This window comes from Sinocyclocheilus grahami, unplaced genomic scaffold (genome assembly GCF_001515645.1).
Source record: "Sinocyclocheilus grahami isolate Dianchi unplaced genomic scaffold, SAMN03320097.WGS_v1.1 scaffold226.1, whole genome shotgun sequence".
Classification (NCBI taxonomy): Eukaryota; Metazoa; Chordata; class Actinopteri; order Cypriniformes; family Cyprinidae; genus Sinocyclocheilus; species Sinocyclocheilus grahami.
This window is the reverse complement of record NW_015505405.1, coordinates 1,084,678-1,105,301: the sequence shown is the minus strand read 5'-3', so window position 1 is coordinate 1,105,301 and position 20,624 is coordinate 1,084,678. Positions and strand designations below refer to the sequence as shown.

General features: G+C 35.8%; 1 protein-coding gene across 1 annotated transcript in view; it reads right to left on the bottom strand.

Moving 5' to 3' along the window:
* Positions 1-4,781: 4,781 nt before the first annotated feature.
* LOC107597039 (transcription initiation factor TFIID subunit 3) overlaps positions 4,782-20,624 on the bottom strand; it is a 40,958-nt gene continuing 25,115 nt past the window's right edge. Inside the window, exons 3-6 of the mRNA XM_016287944.1 lie at positions 9,366-9,445; positions 7,001-7,256; positions 6,260-6,366; positions 4,782-5,326 (exon numbers count right to left, since the gene is read on the bottom strand). Coding sequence (XP_016143430.1) covers positions 5,212-5,326; positions 6,260-6,366; positions 7,001-7,256; positions 9,366-9,445 — 558 coding nt within the window. The 3' untranslated portion in view covers positions 4,782-5,211. The remainder of the gene's footprint in view (positions 5,327-6,259; positions 6,367-7,000; positions 7,257-9,365; positions 9,446-20,624) is intronic.

Below are 20,624 nucleotides of genomic sequence, written 5' to 3'. Positions count from 1 at the left end.
GCTGAATTGTTTTATATAGTTTACCAACAGAGGGCGACGTGGTTTGATATCATCATCATCATCATCATCATCATCATTTTATATTAGTGTTGGGGGTAGTAGTGGCTATTTTTGTGTAGAATATGTGTTTGCATGTGTTATTTTAACACCTGAAAACTTGGACTGCGTTAATTTGCGTATATAAATTTTACTTGCAAATGAACACTTTATGTAGGTTTCAGTGTAGTGTCTAAATTTGTCAAATAAAAGGCCAAGATACGTTATGGCTCCATAATGAAATTCTAGAGAAACAATTTGTTTAGTTAGCTTGATTTATTAATGAAGATGTATTTTATAGATTTGATCTCACTGACACTGCCAGTGTCAGTTCATTCAAAGTTAATAAGGCAGCTGCTTAAATAGACTGTAACACTCATACATAAAAGCATACCGTTTTTCAGAAGACAGACGAAAACAAAAACATTAGTCCATCCACAAGACCAACTGAAGGCCAAAAAGTGTGATATAAAAATACATTTGTGAAACCCAATTGCAACATTTTAACATTGTGGCTTGATAGCATTGATGGCCTACTGCAAGCTTTAATGAAAGCAAATGAGATATACTTTCGGGGCAGTTGGTGTGGCATGTGTTTAAACTTAAAGACCCACTGTAAAAATGCATTGTGTTTACACCATTAACTAATGCCTGTTTTAACTAAATAGTATGTTTCCAAATATTGAAGCTGTAATATTTCATTTTTAGTTCTTGAGAAGAATAATTTCCTATAATATTTACACAATCGGTAAGTCACAAAAATATCCGACGATTTTTGGTATTTTTGAGCCTAATAACATTATAGAGTGCACGGGTTGCGGTTATGCTCGTCAAAAGCTCGGTATTGCGATATCGCGGTTATCGCGACACACTAAAGTGGCTTCGTAATGCTACAGAAAATAACATAAATGCCAACGCCAGGTCTCTGAGGGTCAAACAGGTATGTTTGCATTAATTACTTTGTCTTACAAATTATAGATTATAGATAAAGTTGATGTAAATTATAGATACATTTAATGTTAGAGTCAGTGTGTCTGTTGATGTTTATTGTAATCTCACAAACAGCGCTGAATTGTTTTATAAAGTTTACCAACAGAGGGCGACGTGGTTTGATATCATCATCATCATCATCATCATCATCATTTTATATTAGTGTTGGGGGTAGTAGTGGCTATTTTTGTGTAGAATATGTGTTTGCATGTGTTATTTTAACACCTGAAAACTTGGACTGCGTTAATTTGCGTATATAAATTTTACTTGCAAATGAACACTTTATGTAGGTTTCAGTGTAGTGTCTAAATTTGTCAAATAAAAGGCCAAGATACGTTATGGCTCCATAATGAAATTCTAGAGAAACAATTTGTTTAGTTAGCTTGATTTATTAATGAAGATGTATTTTATAGATTTGATCTCACTGACACTGCCAGTGTCAGTTCATTCAAAGTTAATAAGGCAGCTGCTTAAATAGACTGTAACACTCATACATAAAAGCATACCGTTTTTCAGAAGACAGACGAAAACAAAAACATTAGTCCATCCACAAGACCAACTGAAGGCCAAAAAGTGTGATATAAAAATACATTTGTGAAACCCAATTGCAAGAAAATGGAAAAGTAATAAATAGTGCAGCATTACTGATTCATGCCTAAAACAATTTAAAATAAAAACAAATAAAAGACAAAAAGCCAGAACATGCACTTATCAACTTTCTTTATAAAACAATATATTTAAAATACAATGATATAAAACAAGACTTAATATCTTATGTCAATTTAGTGTTTCATGTAAATGAATAATTTAAGGGAAGGCCGTTCAGATATTTACTGAGGAAAAAGTCCAATATACTGCTTAAAATACAGCATGGACTTTTTTGCCTGTGTTTTTTAAGCAAGCTTCAGATATAACAGAACAAAAATATATTAATAAAGCATGGACAAGAAAGTGCAATCCCTTTTCAAATTCATAAAAAAAACTTTCGAGCTTATCAATAGATCTGTGTATATGAGTTAATCAGTCTGCCATGAAGTGCTTTATTTTTTGTTTTCTTCTCACCTTTAGAGGAAACCGCTGTATGTCCATCTCCATGTAACCTCTGACCTTTGGGGAAGCTGTGAGTGACCTTTATCTTCTAATCTGCAAAAACTAACATCACTCAGAGCATTCAGACATGCATGTAAATAATGTCAATGTAATTAAAGTGCTTGATGAACTGCTTGATGAACTGTGTTCCTTGACCATCTTAAACCACCTGATATACAAACATATCATAATCTACATGTTAAAATCTTATTTAAATCACACACCTTTCATGCAGCTTCATGAGATTGAGGGGAACTGACAATGCACTCATTCAAAATCACACTGTTACTTAAAAGTCAATGATAAAATGGCTTATAAAAGTGGAGCTTTAAGGGTTGGATGTTTGCAAAAGCTACCTGGATTGATATTTTGTTTCCTAATTAAATGGCATTCATACTTTTAAGGGCCGCATAAGGCCTGTTCACACCAAGAATAATATACCAGATAAGATAACCATAACTCAAAAAGTTTTTAAATCAGCTCTAAAAGAACAGCAAAGTTCACAACAAAAACGATAAGGACAGGGAAATATATCTTTCAGCGTTAAAAAGTGAAATGTTATCCTCTGAGTGGACGCTATATAGTTAATTATTAGCCTAGTTATACTCATTGTTCTTGGTGTGAATGCGCCTTTAATGTGTAAATACGTTTTTTGAGCCACTGTAAGATTAACATTGATTATCATTGATTTTTGTTATAGCATCAAGTCTGATATAGCTTGACAAATCCATATTTTTGTCCACTACTTATGGTCATGACCTTTCTGCTCATCTTTAAAGCATGTGAATGTTTCAAATGGGTGTTTTTGTTATAGCCGGTGCTCAGAGCTCACAGCTATTGTTGGTTGATAGACTCTCGTTTAACAGGCAGCTCTGGATACCAGTCTACATGTGGAAAGCATTTCTTATCACCATCCAGTCCACCGCCAACTGCTCCCTGCTGCATCAGAACCGTCATTTCTGCTTTGAAACGAATAACAATGCAACAATAAAGGCCTCAGTTTTCTGTGATAAGCGCTAACATAAAGAAATGATCTAGCCACGGTAAAGGCTCATTTAGCCGGCCGTATCTGTGCGATTAGCAGAAATGACAGGTAGTGAGGGGATATTTGAGGAGATTTTAAATGAGTTCAGTGGCGGAGAGTCCGCATCAGGTGGAATACTTACTTCAAAGCTGCTGTGTGGGAGCTAAATACTAGTCATATTGGCAGAACTACAAAGGAACAGACTGATAAGAAGAGTATTTTTACCCTGTTGTAGGCTACCTTTCATATGTGTAGATGTAAATGCACTTTAGTAGTAGGCCTATATTAATACAATTATAACATTTGCCCTTCACTGCTCCAAATATCGTATTGCCCTAAAATGTATTTGGACACTTCAAAAATGTCTTAATGTTTGCATAAGGCTAAACCAAGTGGCATTTATTTTAAAAGAAATCACACAAACAAACACCACACAAGACATTTGTATGTTTTAAATAACGAAACGGGATCTACAGTAGTATTTGGACACTGGTTTTCAAACGTCAAACAGGTAGGCTTATCGTGGTCGTGTTGATATTCGTAAAAACATTGCAGTTGAGAGTGTGCTTTTAACCAACACATGACAGGTGAATAAACAAGAAGTTAATACTGAGTAACTTACATTTTAGAAACAGAATTTGCAAGTTATTTTGTCTGGTTTCGCTCTGCCAACAGTTCCAAACAAAGCCAAAGCCAAAGCCAAAGCAGAATCGGCGGCGGGGAATCCGAACAACATTCGCTAGTTCATGAGTGAATCGTTGCTTTTGAAAGAATCGGATGAATGAATGACTCAGTGATTCGCTCAAAAAAACGCCTCAATTCGAAATAATGTTCTTGCAATTTATGCAGTTTCTTTATATGCCAGAAATACGTTTGTGGGAACTACACTAATGTAACTGAATACTTTAAATTATCAATACAAGTGGCAAACAAATTATGCTTCAAAAGATTGGTAATTTATAACTCAAGTTGGAGCGTAACAGAGTAACCTCAATTCTAGTTTTTCACATTAACAATGAACATATCCCTCTAAAGTAGGACAGTGAGAAAGTGTCGCAGTTCTTTGTCATTAAAAACATCCTTATGTGAAATTGGTCTGTTCTATTTTTGTCTTTCTTTGAAATAAATAGGCTACTTCCTTGTTAAACTTTTATCTGTGACTGAAGTGTCCAAATACTTTTCTGGTCCACTTGACCTTGTGAGGATAGAGGGGTTTGTATGCAGAAAGTATCATCATATTTGAATAAACAATGCCATTGCTGAACATGTTTTTTCTTAATTGTGTTTTGGATAAACAATTCAATGCATAATTGACACTTCATTTACCATATTTAACTCTGTAACTGTAACCTTTATGGCAATATAAAAAAACATTTGCACTTCAGTTCCCAGAGATTTGAGAAAAATGCCTTATTCAATCCAAAAGTCAAAACAAACCAACTGAATAAAGTGTACAGAAATATCACTTAACTCAAATAATAAAACATATATTTATAATTTTGCCTTATGAAACTCGTGCATTCACAATCATTGATTTAGCTTTTTTTTTAGAATCTGAATGAGTAGTCTATCTGTTCCCAAACAAATGACAAGACAACAAAACAATAAGATGTGAAAAAGCAACTTTTAATTAAATCCATACTAAAAATGAAACTGCACCTCCAGTCAAAATCAATCAGAAGAACGATATTAAAAGGCATATTATAGTACAGAATGCTTTTTCGCATGGGTGATGTAGATTTGATGTATCAGCACATATATGGAACAACCTTTAATGAGGGCAAACTGAGAGGTTCATTTCAACGCATCTACTGAACAATCATAAGCTCGATACAAAGATCATATAGACACACTATATGATTCTCCACATAAAAAAGTAACATATACACATTTGACATTTTCATATTAAAAAATACATTATGATACTGGACACTGAGTTAAGTTATCCAAGTTAAAAGAACGGCTGGGTGGGGGGAAAAAACAAAAAAACAAACAAATGAGGCAAAACAGAGTTGGAAATGAATTAAGGCGAAAACAGATGAAGACAGAGACGAGAGAAAAAGAAATGTGGGTCAGTGCAGTTTGCGTTTCCTTTTTTTTGTCTTCTTGTCTTTCTTCTTGCCAGCGCATTTCACACAGTACCACGACTGGTCCTCCGGAGGGGCGGCTACAAGACCCACACAGGGCCTGAAAGAGACAGAAAGAGGGATAGATGAGTCTCAGTAACAAGATAAACCTGAATGATATCGATCGGTATGATGAACAACGCAACTTATGTGCCAAGTTTGTATTTTTTATTTAATTCTACAAAAATTCAAAATGGAAAAGGCACGTCTTTTATATATATATATATATATATAAATACTTGATCGTTCTCACCATCAAAATATCTCCTTTTATCTTGAAAGAGACACAATTTGTTCTGTGTGTGTTTGTGTATTTTTGATCTTTATGCGAAACGCATGAAAAAGAAGATTCCCAAAAAGCTTTACAGTACTGCCAGGCAATCTAGGCTCAGTTTGGGAATACTTGATCGTTCTCACCATCAAAATATCTCCTTTTATCTTGAAAGAGACACAATTTGTTCTGTGTGTGTTTGTGTATTTTTGATCTTTACGCGAAACGCATGAAAAAGAAGATTCCCAAAAAGCTTTACAGTACTGCCAGGCAATCTAGGCTCAGTTTGGGGTTTTTTGATTGGCACTTCCTCTTATTCACTTTGTTTTGAGGTGTGTGTGGCTCTTAAAATGACATGAAAGAGAATTAGTGTAAAATACAGAAGCCTTGTAACTTTAAATATAATCATTATTTTGTGCTTGTATGTCAAAAAAAAGGAAGTTTGGTCTGATATTACTCCTAAAGGTCTTATGCACCATCTAAGATGAATAAAGACATAACTGTATGACTTCACCTGAAGTCAAGATGAAATCGAACCCGAGACAACTTCCTTATAGATAACATTTAATCCCGCCTACATTTTTTTCTTGATTCCTCAGATAATGTCACATTACAGGGAAAAAAACAACCAACCAACCGAACAAAAACAAAAACTCGTTGCTGGAGAGAGGGATAAAAATCGTGATTGTGTAATGTAAGAGAAGCTGAAAAAGTTTTTTTTACCAGTGATACCAGTCGTCACACTCGTCGCATCCGATCATGGGACTGCCGTCATCAGGTTTATTACATCCTGGACAAATCCAGATCTGATTCCCCCATTCATCCCGAATCTGTGATGAACAAACACAAGAATCAATCAAACTTAACACTTGTGACACTGCTTGAAAAGAGAAGTAAAAGCAAGTGCTATAGTATCAAATACGTCACATCCTATATCATTTCGAGTCTGAGGTTTCCTGTTTTGAATGAAACCTCAGCATTAAATGCAATTTTTGACTTAAGAGCACTTAAGGAATTTTAGCTAGAAAAAAATGTGTGCATATCACGCAAATTTAAATATATAATTAAATATATGCAATACGTCTTATATATATACATTATATTTTCAATGTCACTTATGCCTCAATTATTAAATGCATGTTTGGATAAATCTAATTCAGTCAAATAACGTGTAAAAACAACAATTGATAGTTTAGTGCATAAAATGTAAAATATGTTTCTCAGTCAAAGTGACTTAAAATAATGAAGCTGATACACATGTGTAGAACTGTATATTGACATAATATACTGCATATTTGCTTGACTGCAACTGTAAATCATAACTATATTGTGATATTAATAATAATGTAAATATTACATATATGAGACTATAATGTATAATATGAACATAATATATATTTTATTTGTAATAATATCATTAACACAATGCAGTTGTTAATTTGTGTGTGTATATGTGAGACTCACCACGTATGCACTGACGGTCTCCGTGACAACGCTGCATCCCCGTGCTTTGGCCTGGCTGGGTGGTGGCTGAATGGGGGCGGCTGGGGGTGGAGGGGGCAGGACAAGAGGAGGGCGGGGTGGAGGTGCTACAGGAGCCAGGGCAGGTGGAGGGGGAGCAGGAGGGGAACGCATTCGTGCTGCTGGACTGGCCCTGGCCACTGGGATCCGTGGTGGTGGAGGGGTGGGCTCTGAATCTGGGACCACCTTACTGATCACACTGGTGAAGAAAGAGAGAAAAAGAGGAAAGAAAGGACAGTTATGCACCATAAAATTTTTTATTTATGTCATTGAATGAAATAGTTTATTGTATTACTGTTTGTTGTACATATAATTAAGGTCAAACGTTATTTGTAAGGTCTAATTCTCACCATTAACTACGACTTTTGCCTCAGTAAACTTAAGTTAATATGCTGCTTATTAATAGTAAGGTAGTTCTTAAGTTTAGATATGAAATAGAATTAAGGGATCTAAAATATGATCATACAGAATAAGGCATTAATATGTGCTTTATAAGTAGCCAATTTAGTAGTAACATGCATGCTAGTTAATAGCGAGAATTGGTTCTTAAAATAAAGTGTTACTGTTGTTGTTTTTTTCCTTCACATTTTCGTACATTTGTTGTATGTGCATTTATACAAACACTGGTAATGTAATTATCTTTGTTATTGTTTTTGTAAAAAAAAAAAAAAAGAAAGAAAAGGCTTATATCATGCAATATCATTTTCCTATGGCTAAAAACCATTATAATGGCCAGTATTATAAATGAGCTTTTCTGCTTCTGTTTGTGAATAAATCAATCAGCCAATTAAATTAAATAAACAATAAAAATAATTAATATTTGTGATGATTTATTTTGAATAAATAAAATAATGAAATAAGTAAAAAATAAAACCTACATCAAAACATTATAAATGTGTAAGTATTTCAATGTATTGTTTAAAAAAAGTTCACACCAAATCTCTAAAAGAATACGAGTAAACAGCATACATTTTATCTATTTTTTATGCTATACTTTTGCCTGTTTGAGTGCTTTTGTCTGAATACTGTAAACGGTAAACCGTTCTTATTTTATCTGCTTTCAATGTCAGCTGATATTTTCACCAATATATTGAGGAACCTTAACAATTATAATCTGGCAATAGAGAAGAGCTGTTTGTCTTTTAAATGCTGCCAGACAAACTGATTAAACCCTGCTGTTGCCGAGTAACAGGTTGATTGACAGGCTCGGAGAGAGTGGACAGCGGTGCTTGCTGTGGTATTGACCCTGAGAAGGGCGTGTCAAACGGTCAGCTCCGATTACACACACAGACACTCATTATTTATGCTTCATCTGACTGACTGACACACACACACACACACACACACACACACACACCACAACCATGCACAGGGCTCCCTCTCGGGGTAAAGATGGTGTGAGGTATGCCCTGTCCAGGATGTGACCTCACAACCTTTCAGAGATCAAAGGTCACCTGTGCCAATGTTTCCAGTGCATCAAAGGAGCTTCTGTTGAGATCTCGCAAAAATGTACACTGTATAGATCACTATTTTTGGTTTTAGCTGATATAAATACTCTTTTATCTTTTACTTTCATCACTGATATACTGTGCATCCCTAATGTCTTTCAAGCTAAAATAAAAGTTAAACATAAACAACATCTAAAGCTTTTTGCTTATGTAAACGAAACAAAACACAAGGACAGACATAAAAACACATTTTCCTCTTGAAAGCACTGCTGATTGTGTTTTTCAACAAACTAGACTACAGGTGCAAGAAAAGAGCACAACACAGGCAACATCAGAGGCACAACACACACTCCCAGGCTGAGAATAAAGGCCTTCCTGTATACACACACACACACACACACACACACACACACACACACACAGACGTAAACACTAATGTTTCCTGTCCTGCATGCAGGTGGAACTGAAGAGGTGAGGAAGAAATTCAAAAGCACAGTCAAAACACTGCAGATGCTGTACTTTCTGAGTCTAAATCACACTGGCCATTAAAGCAACATCAGTCACATGTAGACGTTCAGGAATCAGTAATCGCCTTACCTGTAGTATGGCGCTGTGTGTGTGAGGGGGTTAAGTGGTGTGAACACTGGCGCTATTGATAGGAGTGTGCAGGAGGGGGCCATGATGTGGGGGGGTGTGTGTGTGTTTGCCCCCCTCAAAGACCTCATGGGCCGTCTGGGACTGGTCACAAGACCCAAAGCCTGAAACTCACACCTGTACACAGACTCAGAGACTCTGACCACACAGAGAGCTGCCTGATACTCTCAACCCTTCGTGTGTGTATGTGTGTGTGAAGTACTTACATCTTGTCTTGTCCAGCGCCCACTCTGAGGGTCAGTCGGGGTATGACAGGAGACGGTGGGACAGCAGGAAGAACATCAGCCTAAACAGACAGAAATAATTTGAAATATATTATATATATATATCAGTTCAGGTCAGGTCGCCACTGAATTATTAAGCTTAGGGATAGGCTATGTGGCCAAAAATATTACCAGTTATTTTTTCATATCATTTGACATTAACATTTATCGGAATATTTATTGCACACCATTAACAAGGAAAGGAAATTCCACATTCCACACAGAGTAAGCCACCTTTTAATTTAAGAACCCATTTTATTTTATTTTTTTGATTCTGTATTTTGATTTAATACAAAAGTATCAAAAATGCTACCGAATGAAATGTATTATTTCTAAATGGTTGACAATTTAACAAATCATCTAAAATGTAATCAATATTAATAAAAAAAAAAAGATTATTACAGATAACTTTTTTGTATTTTGATTTAATATATATTTATCATAAAAATGCTATCAAACGAAATGAAAATAAAACTGAATATTTAAAAATGTAATCCATATAGCAATTAATTTTAAAAAGATGATCAATTAATAAGATTATTATAGATATATTTATTATTTTATCTTTATTATTTTTTATAAATATCAATATTTATTTATCACCCAGCCCTATTTAAGGTTTCTTTGATGCTGTAGTCTGTAAAATAGGGATTTCACTGACGCTATACAAATGACCAATAATTATCTCATGATAACCAATATACCAGTCAATGTAATTAATCTATTCTGTTTTGCCTGTTTTTTTATTCCAATTAAAACTGTGCATGGAAATTTGACATGCTTCTTGGCGAAATCGGAAAACAACACAACGTACAGCAAAAAAGAACAGGAAAAAAGAATCAATATGAAAATAAGCTGTGATTTAAATTGCCTCAATATCGGGTTTTAAAAGAATAAACTACAATAAAATAAAAATGCAAAACTCCCTAAATTTCAAAACGCTGGCCTGATGGATACATAACTCTCTATAACTCTAAAAGTGGGAAATTTCACACAGGTTACATGCAGTGGTCACTCCTCTTCTGAGGGCTTAATCCGGTTCTAACCAGATATGGTTACAGAAATGACCATTTAATTTTAAAGCTGAATTCAGTACTGAAAAATTCAGGTAGTGACAACAGAATTTTCACTGAATCCAAAGAATGTGTAAAGAACCAAACAACTAATCACGTGCATAAAACAGGGCATCTCAGCTGACAACAGTTTACTGAAAACCAAACAGGTTAAAATGTTGGTATACATGTTTTCTTCACAGCTGCAAATCACCAAGTCAGTGCTACGGTTATCATCCCGTCAATCATCACGGGTTTGGGGTTGAAGGATCAATCCAGTATTCCTCATACACAAGGAAAACAGGGTTGCTTTTTCCAAAACTTGCAGTGATGACATAATTGTGAGTCAGTTATTAAACTACAAATCAGCTACTAATGTGGACAAGGCCACACGGCTTCACCTCAGACGCACACACTTCACACGGCAGATGGACAACATAGTGTCCTGCTAATCCAGTTTAGCTAGCACCAGGGTCAGTCCTCCTGAAAAGCCCTTTATGTACACACACCTCTGATGCTGGCAGTAGTCTGTCCTGTCTGAGGCCATGGAGGTGGGGAGGAACAGAGAGAGGGGTATGAACAGACCCCAGAACAGAGATAAAAACAGCAGAATGGGATGATGAACAGAACAAAGCGCATGAGAGATGGAGGAGATGATAGCGTTGGGACGGATAACGCGGCGCTGGCGGAGGAGACCGGTGTAGAGTGTCTCAGGGGTTTTTCTGAGGCTTAACGAGAGTGAGGTGCTCTTTGTGCGTTTGTGTTGGGGAGAACCCCTGCCGCTGTGGTGCTTTTGTCCGCCCAGATCCCCCATAATGCCGCTGCACTAATTGTTTAACACAGAAACATGTCTTTTCTCTCTTTAATGTTTTTGTTTTTATTGTTGCGCCGCGCATTCATTACAAAACCTTTGTGGATTTGGAGACTCCTCCCTGTGTCTCGCTCACTCTCTCTGTCTGCCACCCCATCCTCTCTCTTTCTCTCTGTTTTTCACGTCCTTTCTTCTATGGAAAGAGGGGAACGTAAGTATCAGCAGAATTGAGAGGATGGCTGGCAGGTTGCATCATTTGGAGAGAATAGGAGCGTGAGAAGCTGTGTTAGCCGCTGCATTAGCATATATGCATGAACAAACCTGGCGAGTGGTGCCAAAAAAACAAAAAATGTCTGGAGGTATGCCTGTGCTCACAATTCTCCTTCTCCGATTTGCTTTCAGATCCGATCTTCCCAAACAGATGGCTTTTATGAAGCATTATAACCATGACTATCACACGTCTCTTCTAGCGATACATGCTTGGGAAAGCACCCCGATTGCGCCTATATAAGGGTTACACTATACTGGGGCTATAACAAGGGCTGCAACTCTAAACTGCCATAAAAGATTTATCAGCAGTTTGTACTTCAGTTGATTAGAGGAGCTCTTGAGTTAACGCTGGACTCAGCACAATGAATTTTAGACGGCCTTGTTAATCTATGGAAAACTCCTCTGAAAGAAACGGGCAAAACAAACTTGTTTCACCTGGTACCGGTGTTTTCTGCTCGGCTATTCAACAGTGGCGCTGCTTAATCTGCTGCGCCGCAGCAAAATAAATTATATTTTCTCTGAGATGTGACTTTGCAGTCTGAATTGAATGTGATGAAATGAAGAGTTGGTAGTACAAAATAATACAAAGACAATAAACAGATTCTAAAAATTGGTTTTGCTTCAGGACCCAGATTTTACTTTGGACTCAAACGGTGACCCAACACAGTAACTAAATGATTTATTGTACAGAAAGTAGTGGTGAGCGATATACCGGTAAAAATTTGTCAACCGGTAGAGATTTTGCACTATCATCTCTATCACGGTTACATGCTCACATGACGTTGCTGTGCTATGCGGTCACAAAAACATATCGTTTGCAGTAGTTTTTAAGCATTGCGGCTTAAAAAACAAGCTTTTTTAAGCCGTTGAAATGCAATCAGCAGTTTATGGGCCTTGAACGGTTAAATACACACATGTATGTTTCAAAATGCCCGTCTTTGCAAGTATTCTCGTAAACACAAAATTTAGGTCTTAATTGAAAGCAAACAGCTGAGAAAGAAAACACATATTTAACAGTATATTGGATCCGGGCAGCTCTTAACTCTCTGTTTTTCACGTCCTTTCTTCTATGGAAAGAGGGGAACGTAAGTATCAGCAGAATTGAGAGGATGGCTGGCAGGTTGCATCATTTGGAGAGAATAGGAGCGTGAGAAGCTGTGTTAGCCGCTGCATTAGCATATATGCATGAACAAACCTGGCGAGTGGCGCCAAAAAAACAAAAAATGTCTGGAGGTATGCCTGTGCTCACAATTCTCCTTCTCCGATTTGCTTTCAGATCCGATCTTCCCAAACAGATGGCTTTTATGAAGCATTATAACCATGACTATCACACGTCTCTTCTAGCGATACATGCTTGGGAAAGCACCCCGATTGCGCCTATATAAGGGTTACACTATACTGGGGCTATAACAAGGGCTGCAACTCTAAACTGCCATAAAAGATTTATCAGCAGTTTGTACTTCAGTTGATTAGAGGAGCTCTTGAGTTAACGCTGGACTCAGCACAATGAATTTTCGACGGCCTTGTTAATCTATGGAAAACTCCTCTGAAAGAAACGGGCAAAACAAACTTGTTTCACCTGGTACCGGTGTTTTCTGCTCGGCTATTCAACAGTGGCGCTGCTTAATCTGCTGCGCCGCAGCAAAATAAATTATATTTTCTCTGAGATGTGACTTTGCAGTCTGAATTGAATGTGATGAAATGAAGAGTTGGTAGTACAAAATAATACAAAGACAATAAACAGATTCTAAAAATTGGTTTTGCTTCAGGACCCAGATTTTACTTTGGACTCAAACGGTGACCCAACACAGTAACTAAATGATTTATTGTACAGAAAGTAGTGGTGAGCGATATACCGGTAAAAATTTGTCAACCGGTAGAGATTTTGCACTATCATCTCTATCACGGTTACATGCTCACATGACGTTGCTGTGCTATGCGGTCACAAAAACATATAGTTTGCAGTAGTTTTTAAGCATTGCGGCTTAAAAAACAAGCGTTTTTAAGCCGTTGAAATGCAATCAGCAGTTTATGGGCCTTGAACGGTTAAATACACACATGTATGTTTCAAAATGCCCGTCTTTGCAAGTATTCTCGTAAACACAAAATTTAGGTCTTAATTGAAAGCAAACAGCTGAGAAAGAAAACACATATTTAACAGTATATTGGATCCGGGCAGCTCTTAAAGTGACAGCAGTCTAATATTCCTGCTGTCTGTCATTCATGTTAATCAAACATCAAAAGAGAGTTAATCGCTCACTGCTCTTGACTGAAACACTTTTGTAACTTTAATAAGAAACATCACAGTGAAGAATATGCAATGTTTTTATACATTTGATTACTTTATACCATGTATGTAGCATTTCTTATTTATTTGTTCTACTGTAGTTTTTTGTCCTATTGCTTGTAATTAGTTTATTATTCTTATTTAATCATTGACTGTTTACTTGTCAGTGATTAAAAAACTCAACCAGAATAAAGGGAGATGGTTGGTCGACAATTGCGGTGGGGCAAAGTAAGACTTGTGACGTCATCCAAAAAGCCAAAGTCTTTCTGAGGCAGAGCAAGTTGTTTCATTTTTAGGTTTTCAACAGTCATTAAAGTTTAAAAAGCAAATAACTTCAGATTGCGATATCTCCCATTCTGAAGGATGACACCTGTGTTTTCTAACCACAATCGGGCAATGGGGAACAGCCATCCAACACACGAGCGAGTACAGACCTTTCAACCTCCCTAAGGAAGGAGCTAAGGCCATGTGTCTTGACGATAAGGCCCGTGTACGTGTGTGCGCGCGTCTGTAAGAGCGAACGTGTGCACACACTCAGGGTGACCCACAAAAGCAGGACAAGATAGTACTATCTGCTTATGTTAATTAGTCTTTAAGTGGTTGAGGAGGTGGCAGCAATGTCTTTCTCCCTAAAAGTGCCCCATCCTACTTAACCTACTCCTATCACGATTAGGCCCGCTCATTCAAACACGCACTGCACGTGCACCCAACATAAATGGCTGCGGGATCGCGCAAATTGATTAATCAGCTTCTAAATGGATGTATAGTGCTGTAGCTAGCGTGACCTAGAGACCAGCGTCTCTCTTTAAAAGCGCTATGAGCTAAAGAACCGATAACGAAAAAGTGAAAACGGAACTCGAAATTTTACAAGAGCGTAATGCCATAAAGCACAATACAATTAAATATGATACAAAGGTCTTTTTTGTTGCCGTTTAGCAAAGAGTCAGTGTTCAGTAATCCAAGTGCGGAAGCAATCTCTGGTTAAATCAAACTTTTTTAATGTCTCCAAGCACTCCAAATGCACGCGCACACACACTACACACTAGGGTGGCGTGATACCAGTTAACCAGTGGTAATCTGGCCACTGTGACTCTCCGTACCACAATGGATGACAGGAAGTGCAGGCAGGGCCCTCTGACACTCTCTATTATAAATAGTGTAATCTATATGGTAATATTGTTGTATTCTATAAGCGCAGAATGGGGATAAGATAACATTGTGACTTTAGGCTTTCTTCCGGCCGGTGGAATGGTAATAGTTATCAAAGGTTATTTGGGAATGACACGCCGGCTGCTCTCTGATTGGCTGGGGCCGGTTATTTATGATACGAATTATGATAAAGATGATGTCTCTTCTGCGTCGGTCGCTCTCCCTCTCCTCGGCCCTCTCGCACAATAAATTGCTATCGTTAATCACGGGAAGGCTTTGTGCCGGCGTGATTACCGCGCCAGCACCGTAATAAGAATTTTTATTTAAAGGAAGAATATGGATTTGTCATCGCCTCCTCAGCATGTAGTAAAGTGACAGTATTTCACAACGCTGACATTTAATTTGTATGGGAAAAAAGGAAAAGCGGCATGGGTGATATTTGCATTTTATGGCTCTATCCTCCATTTCCTTTCTTCCTGGAATAGAAGTACTCTCTCTTTTCTTTCACACAATTGGACGTTTCCATGAACAAGGTACAAAAATACAGTCTGAAACTCTTAAAATGAAGTCAATTTTTTAATCCACCAAATGGTCAGTGTAAAGAGGTGCTTAACCTTCAGGAAATTTTGGGTCAAGCTAAGAAGTTTTAAAATTCATTTCTTCTGAGTTGAAATACGGGTGACTCATTACTTATTTAGGACCAAATTAGTTTGTAGTTAATGATCAAATTATTCTTTACCTATAATTCAAGAAAACTATTTGTTTTCAACTTTTTTTATTAATTCTGGAAACAGTAATACATTTTATATACATACTATGTGTATAATACATATGCTATGCAGAAAATGTCCAAATCATTACATAAGTGTCACAATGGTATGGAACATTACATTATCTGCAATAGGATGAAAATCATGCAGCAACAGGGTTTAGCAAAGCTAAAAAAGAAGAAGAAGGAAATAGCTACATTTTACATTTTTAGTAATTTAAATTAATCTGATTGGGTGGGGTGGATGATATGATGTTTAAAACTACTTACATTTTATTGTACGTCAAACATATGTTAATAGTAATTAATAATAAAAAATAAATATATCTAATAGTCATAGTCCTCAGTACACATGGCTTTTGTGCCTGTAGTAATTTAAAATAAAATAAACGACATCATACTTAAGACCCACATATTATGTGAAAATCAGTGTGTGTTTGAAACAGTGCTCATGGGAGGGATTGAAATGAGAGATATCTGCGAATGTGTGTGATCATTTTCAGACATCAGTCCTCTACTCGTCCGTCCAGTGGAGAAACAGCTCCGTTTTCACTTGCAACCAGTTTCCCTTTCATCTGATATCAAAAAATAAAATAAAATAAAATCAACCCCTCCTTCCCATTTAATTTGGCACTGCCGAAGAAAAGCAGATTTTGTACACTTGCACACAAACACACGGCGCTTAATTGATTGTGTCACTTACAAATGCGAATAAGACTAAAGACAGGGAGTGATAAGGGGAAAAAGCCACTGCGCCAAAAATGGTACATGGGAATGAAAACAAGCTTACACACACATTGTAAAGTAATTAAAATGGATAGATAAGAAAGAGAGTGAATGAGAAGAGAGAGAGCTGTCAATTTACTGGAGACCAATGCCTGATGCAACTAACCAGCTTTCTCATACTGATACACACACACACACATAAATAGTTAGGTATGGTGTGTGTGTGTGTGTGTGTGTGTGGGGGGGGGGGTCATATCACTTTCATTAAAATCTCCCCCACCCCTCCCTCTGTGGTACATTAAAAAGGAAAAGTTGGATTAAGGCCTACAGCAATTAAAAGCAGCTCGTTTATTGGGGGGCTCCAATCAATGGAGAGCGCGAGAAGCGGGCTAAACGAGAAGAGATAAGATGCGTTTAATGTTCCAATTCCGCAGTGCGGGACAATTACTAACATCTGAGAGCATCCTGTGTGCATGTGCAAAAAAAATAAATAAATAAAAAAATCAACCTGTAGGAGTGTTTCATGAAGGTGGCATCTACGCCACACAAAGATTCCCAAAACACCTTATACTGGTTTAATTGCAATTATACGTTATCATATTATGAATTAGGAAATAATAATAATAATAATAATTCATAATAAGGCATGATACTATTTTATCGTCTTTAGTTAAAATGTAATAGCTGCTTTGCCTCTGAAATAACTCTTTATTAACTGCTCTCCCTCTGAAACACCATTTTTATTTTTATTTTTTAACATGACATCATAAAGACCATATCAGGATAGAAGCAAACCTCAACAACTGACTGCAATTGTCTTTTTTTTTTTTGATGAGAAAATTCAGGTTCTATTTATTTATTTATTAATTTTTTACTTAGATTGGATTGCGAATACAGTTTCATCATAAGCGTGCACAAGAGTTTTCACACTATTAACAATCTAAACAGATAATTAATTATATATAATATAAAAAATTAATTATATATTATATATATATCATATAATTAAAATATAATTATTCATAAACATGTTATGTATAAACAGATGTCCAATAATTCAGCTTAGTAAGCGATCTGCTACATGTGAAAATCAGGTGACAATATTTCTACTAAATATTATCATTTTTAAACAATCTGTATTGTTCTCAATAGGCTGACAGTAAAAATGATTTATACTTATTATTTCTAATTCAAACTGTACACTCTTTTATATTAGGTTTCAATAAACTAAGTATTTATTAATTATTTTAGTGTAAAATATACTGCTTTGATTTCCGCTTTAAAATGACAGATTGGAGTATAGTATGAATGCTGATTTAAATAAGGCAAAACAGTACTGATTTATAACATCAGCCATCATATTATTTATCGACTAAACTTTCTTGATCAACACATCCATAATCAACCTTAAACATGATGCATAAGAAGAACAACATGAGAAAGAAAAAACTGCCTGGTGTGAAATAAATGGGAGCAGAAGCAGAGTTTGCCATGACTTTGACCTTGTCTGCAGTATCTATCTTAAACACACACAAATGTTCCACGGCCTTCTGTCCTGCAGCATCTCCTTGCTCTCATGACCTTCACGTCCGGCAGGGGAAACTTCTGCACGCTTCCGGCTGTAAGTTATTCAAGAATAAGCTTTGAATAATTGTCCCGCAATATGAGTCTCTCTGATTAATTGCCTGAGATAAGAGCAGCTTCTCTCTCGTTCTGTGGCTCCGGCGCTCACTGCAGGGCCCTGCTGAGTCCCCTAATCACAACACACACCGTTTATCTGAGAGTGTGGAGATCCAGCTTTGCTTGGGTTCACATGCAAGAGTAGGTTTAACACAGACTTGAGCAAAATATTAAAGGAAGTACATTAATAGCATGCATGTACAAAGTGTACATGAATCTAGGCAGTGTAGTCAAAGACACAATATGATTCATTTTGTATCAGGGCAGGCATAGTTATCATCTATATATTACATATTTTTCCTTTCATATATAACATTTGAATTGCTATGTAAATGAATAAGTCTATAAATAAAAATAGAAATATAGCATTTCTTTTCAATCATAGAATTATATAGAACAAGTTTATTTCCTAAGTAAATTCTAATTATAATATATTTAATTTAATCATTATAATAATATAATAGATAATTTTAATATTTAGAATTCATGTTATATATTTTGTATATTTGTACACTATAATTCTACATTAAAATGCACATATTAATTATAATTAATATATTAAATAGGTTTGTGGTAAAGTCTATTCTTGGATAATCCTCTGAACTAAAAAAATGACGGTGAATTTAACGGTAAAAGACTGTAAAAATGCTTCAGTAAAAACCTGTTAAATGGTTAACGGTAAATTCCCCTACTATATACGGTGAAAAATTGTATTGGACATTAATTTTACGGTAGTATACCGTTTTTTTGAAAGTGAAAAAGACTGTATAATTTACAGTGAATAACCATGAATTGACATTCCCAGAATTCCATGCATTACATTTCAAATTTAATGTTTTTTTGTTGAAAACTATGTTTCTTAGTTTTTCTTATCAGTTATATTAGAGTTGTGTGTTACACCTAATGTTGTTAAATGAATGTTTATTGCATTATTTCAGTTACATGTGTGTTACCATGATGGTGTTTAGTGTTTGTATGAATGACACTGTGCACCTTCTATATATGTTATTATTTAAAAGCTGCTTGTGATGGGCTTTGGTCCATCATGTGACTTTCTCATCACCGCCTGCATTTGGTGGTTATCAGTGTATTACAAAGGTACAAAACAGATTTCAGTACTTCAATAGGTTGGTATATTAACATTAGGGATGGAACGATTACCGGTTTCACGATAAATCACGATAAAATGCCCTGACGGTTAGTATTACCGTTTAAAATTTAATTATCATCAAAACCGTGTTTGATTATCGCGCTTTTGAAAACTCGCGGTAAATCCTGTCCAACCAGCATCAGTCTGACGCAGAAGCAGCATGCAGTGTTGTTGTTGTTTTTGCACAAGGCGGAAGGCAGTGACAGCGCTTGGGAGATTTTTCAGCCATCTAAGAGAACCAAATCGGTGGTCTGGTCGTATTTTGGCTTTTACAAGAGTCCTGAAGGCAATTTAATCGAGGACGGTCACCCTGTCTGCAGATCTTGCAAGAAGAAAGTCGCTGCAAAAGGGGGAAACGCATCAAATTTTTAAGGGATATTGTATATTCATAGTTAACTTATTACATGGATTTTTTTTGCATATGAATGGATATGAAATATTGAATTGAGATTAATGTTTTGAAATCTTACCTGTTTATAAATCCATTATGAGCAGTGTACAAAACAGAAATCATATTTCTATCACTGACGAAAAATGTTGTCTTACATTAAGATAGACAAATTTAATTAGCCTATTCTATTTATGTTTGTATGTGAACTCGAAATCAACCCCAACTTTGCTTTAAAAAGCATCACAAGATCTCCTAACCGAAGATCACATGATCTTCAAGTGATTTATTATTATTATTATTAGGGCTTCATGTTAATGTTAATTTAATGTTTATGCTAAAAAAAGTGCATATAGCTGCTAATTGTATTTGTTTTTTGTTGATTTTCAAATATAAAACTTATTGAAATGTTTTCAGTGTGTGTATCAGTTCTTTTTGAACGTTTTCATCTAATTTGAACAAAACCGTGATAATATTGATAATCGTGATAACGTTGGTCACTATAACCGTGATATGAAATTTTCATACCGTTACATCCCTAATTAACATTATATCAGTTAATGAAATTATGGTATTTAACTGTAAATTTAAGTTAAAACCATAAAACCTAAAACGTTGCTACCATATTTTTTTACAGTAAAATTCCGGCAACCACAGCTGTCGTTTTTTTACCGTAAGTTTTACGGATTTTTTTTTACTGTGTACTTTATCTCATTCTATTTTTTACTTTAGTTTTATTCATTTTACTTGATAAAAATGACTTGTGCAAACTGAAAGATATGGTTCTTTATAACAAATGATCATATGAATGAAGTCAGACATCAGTACAAAACAACTTATATGACTTACACAAAAAAAAAACTCTAAAACTAATTACAAACATAATTCTGAACAAATTTCTGACTGTATGAGTTACTTTC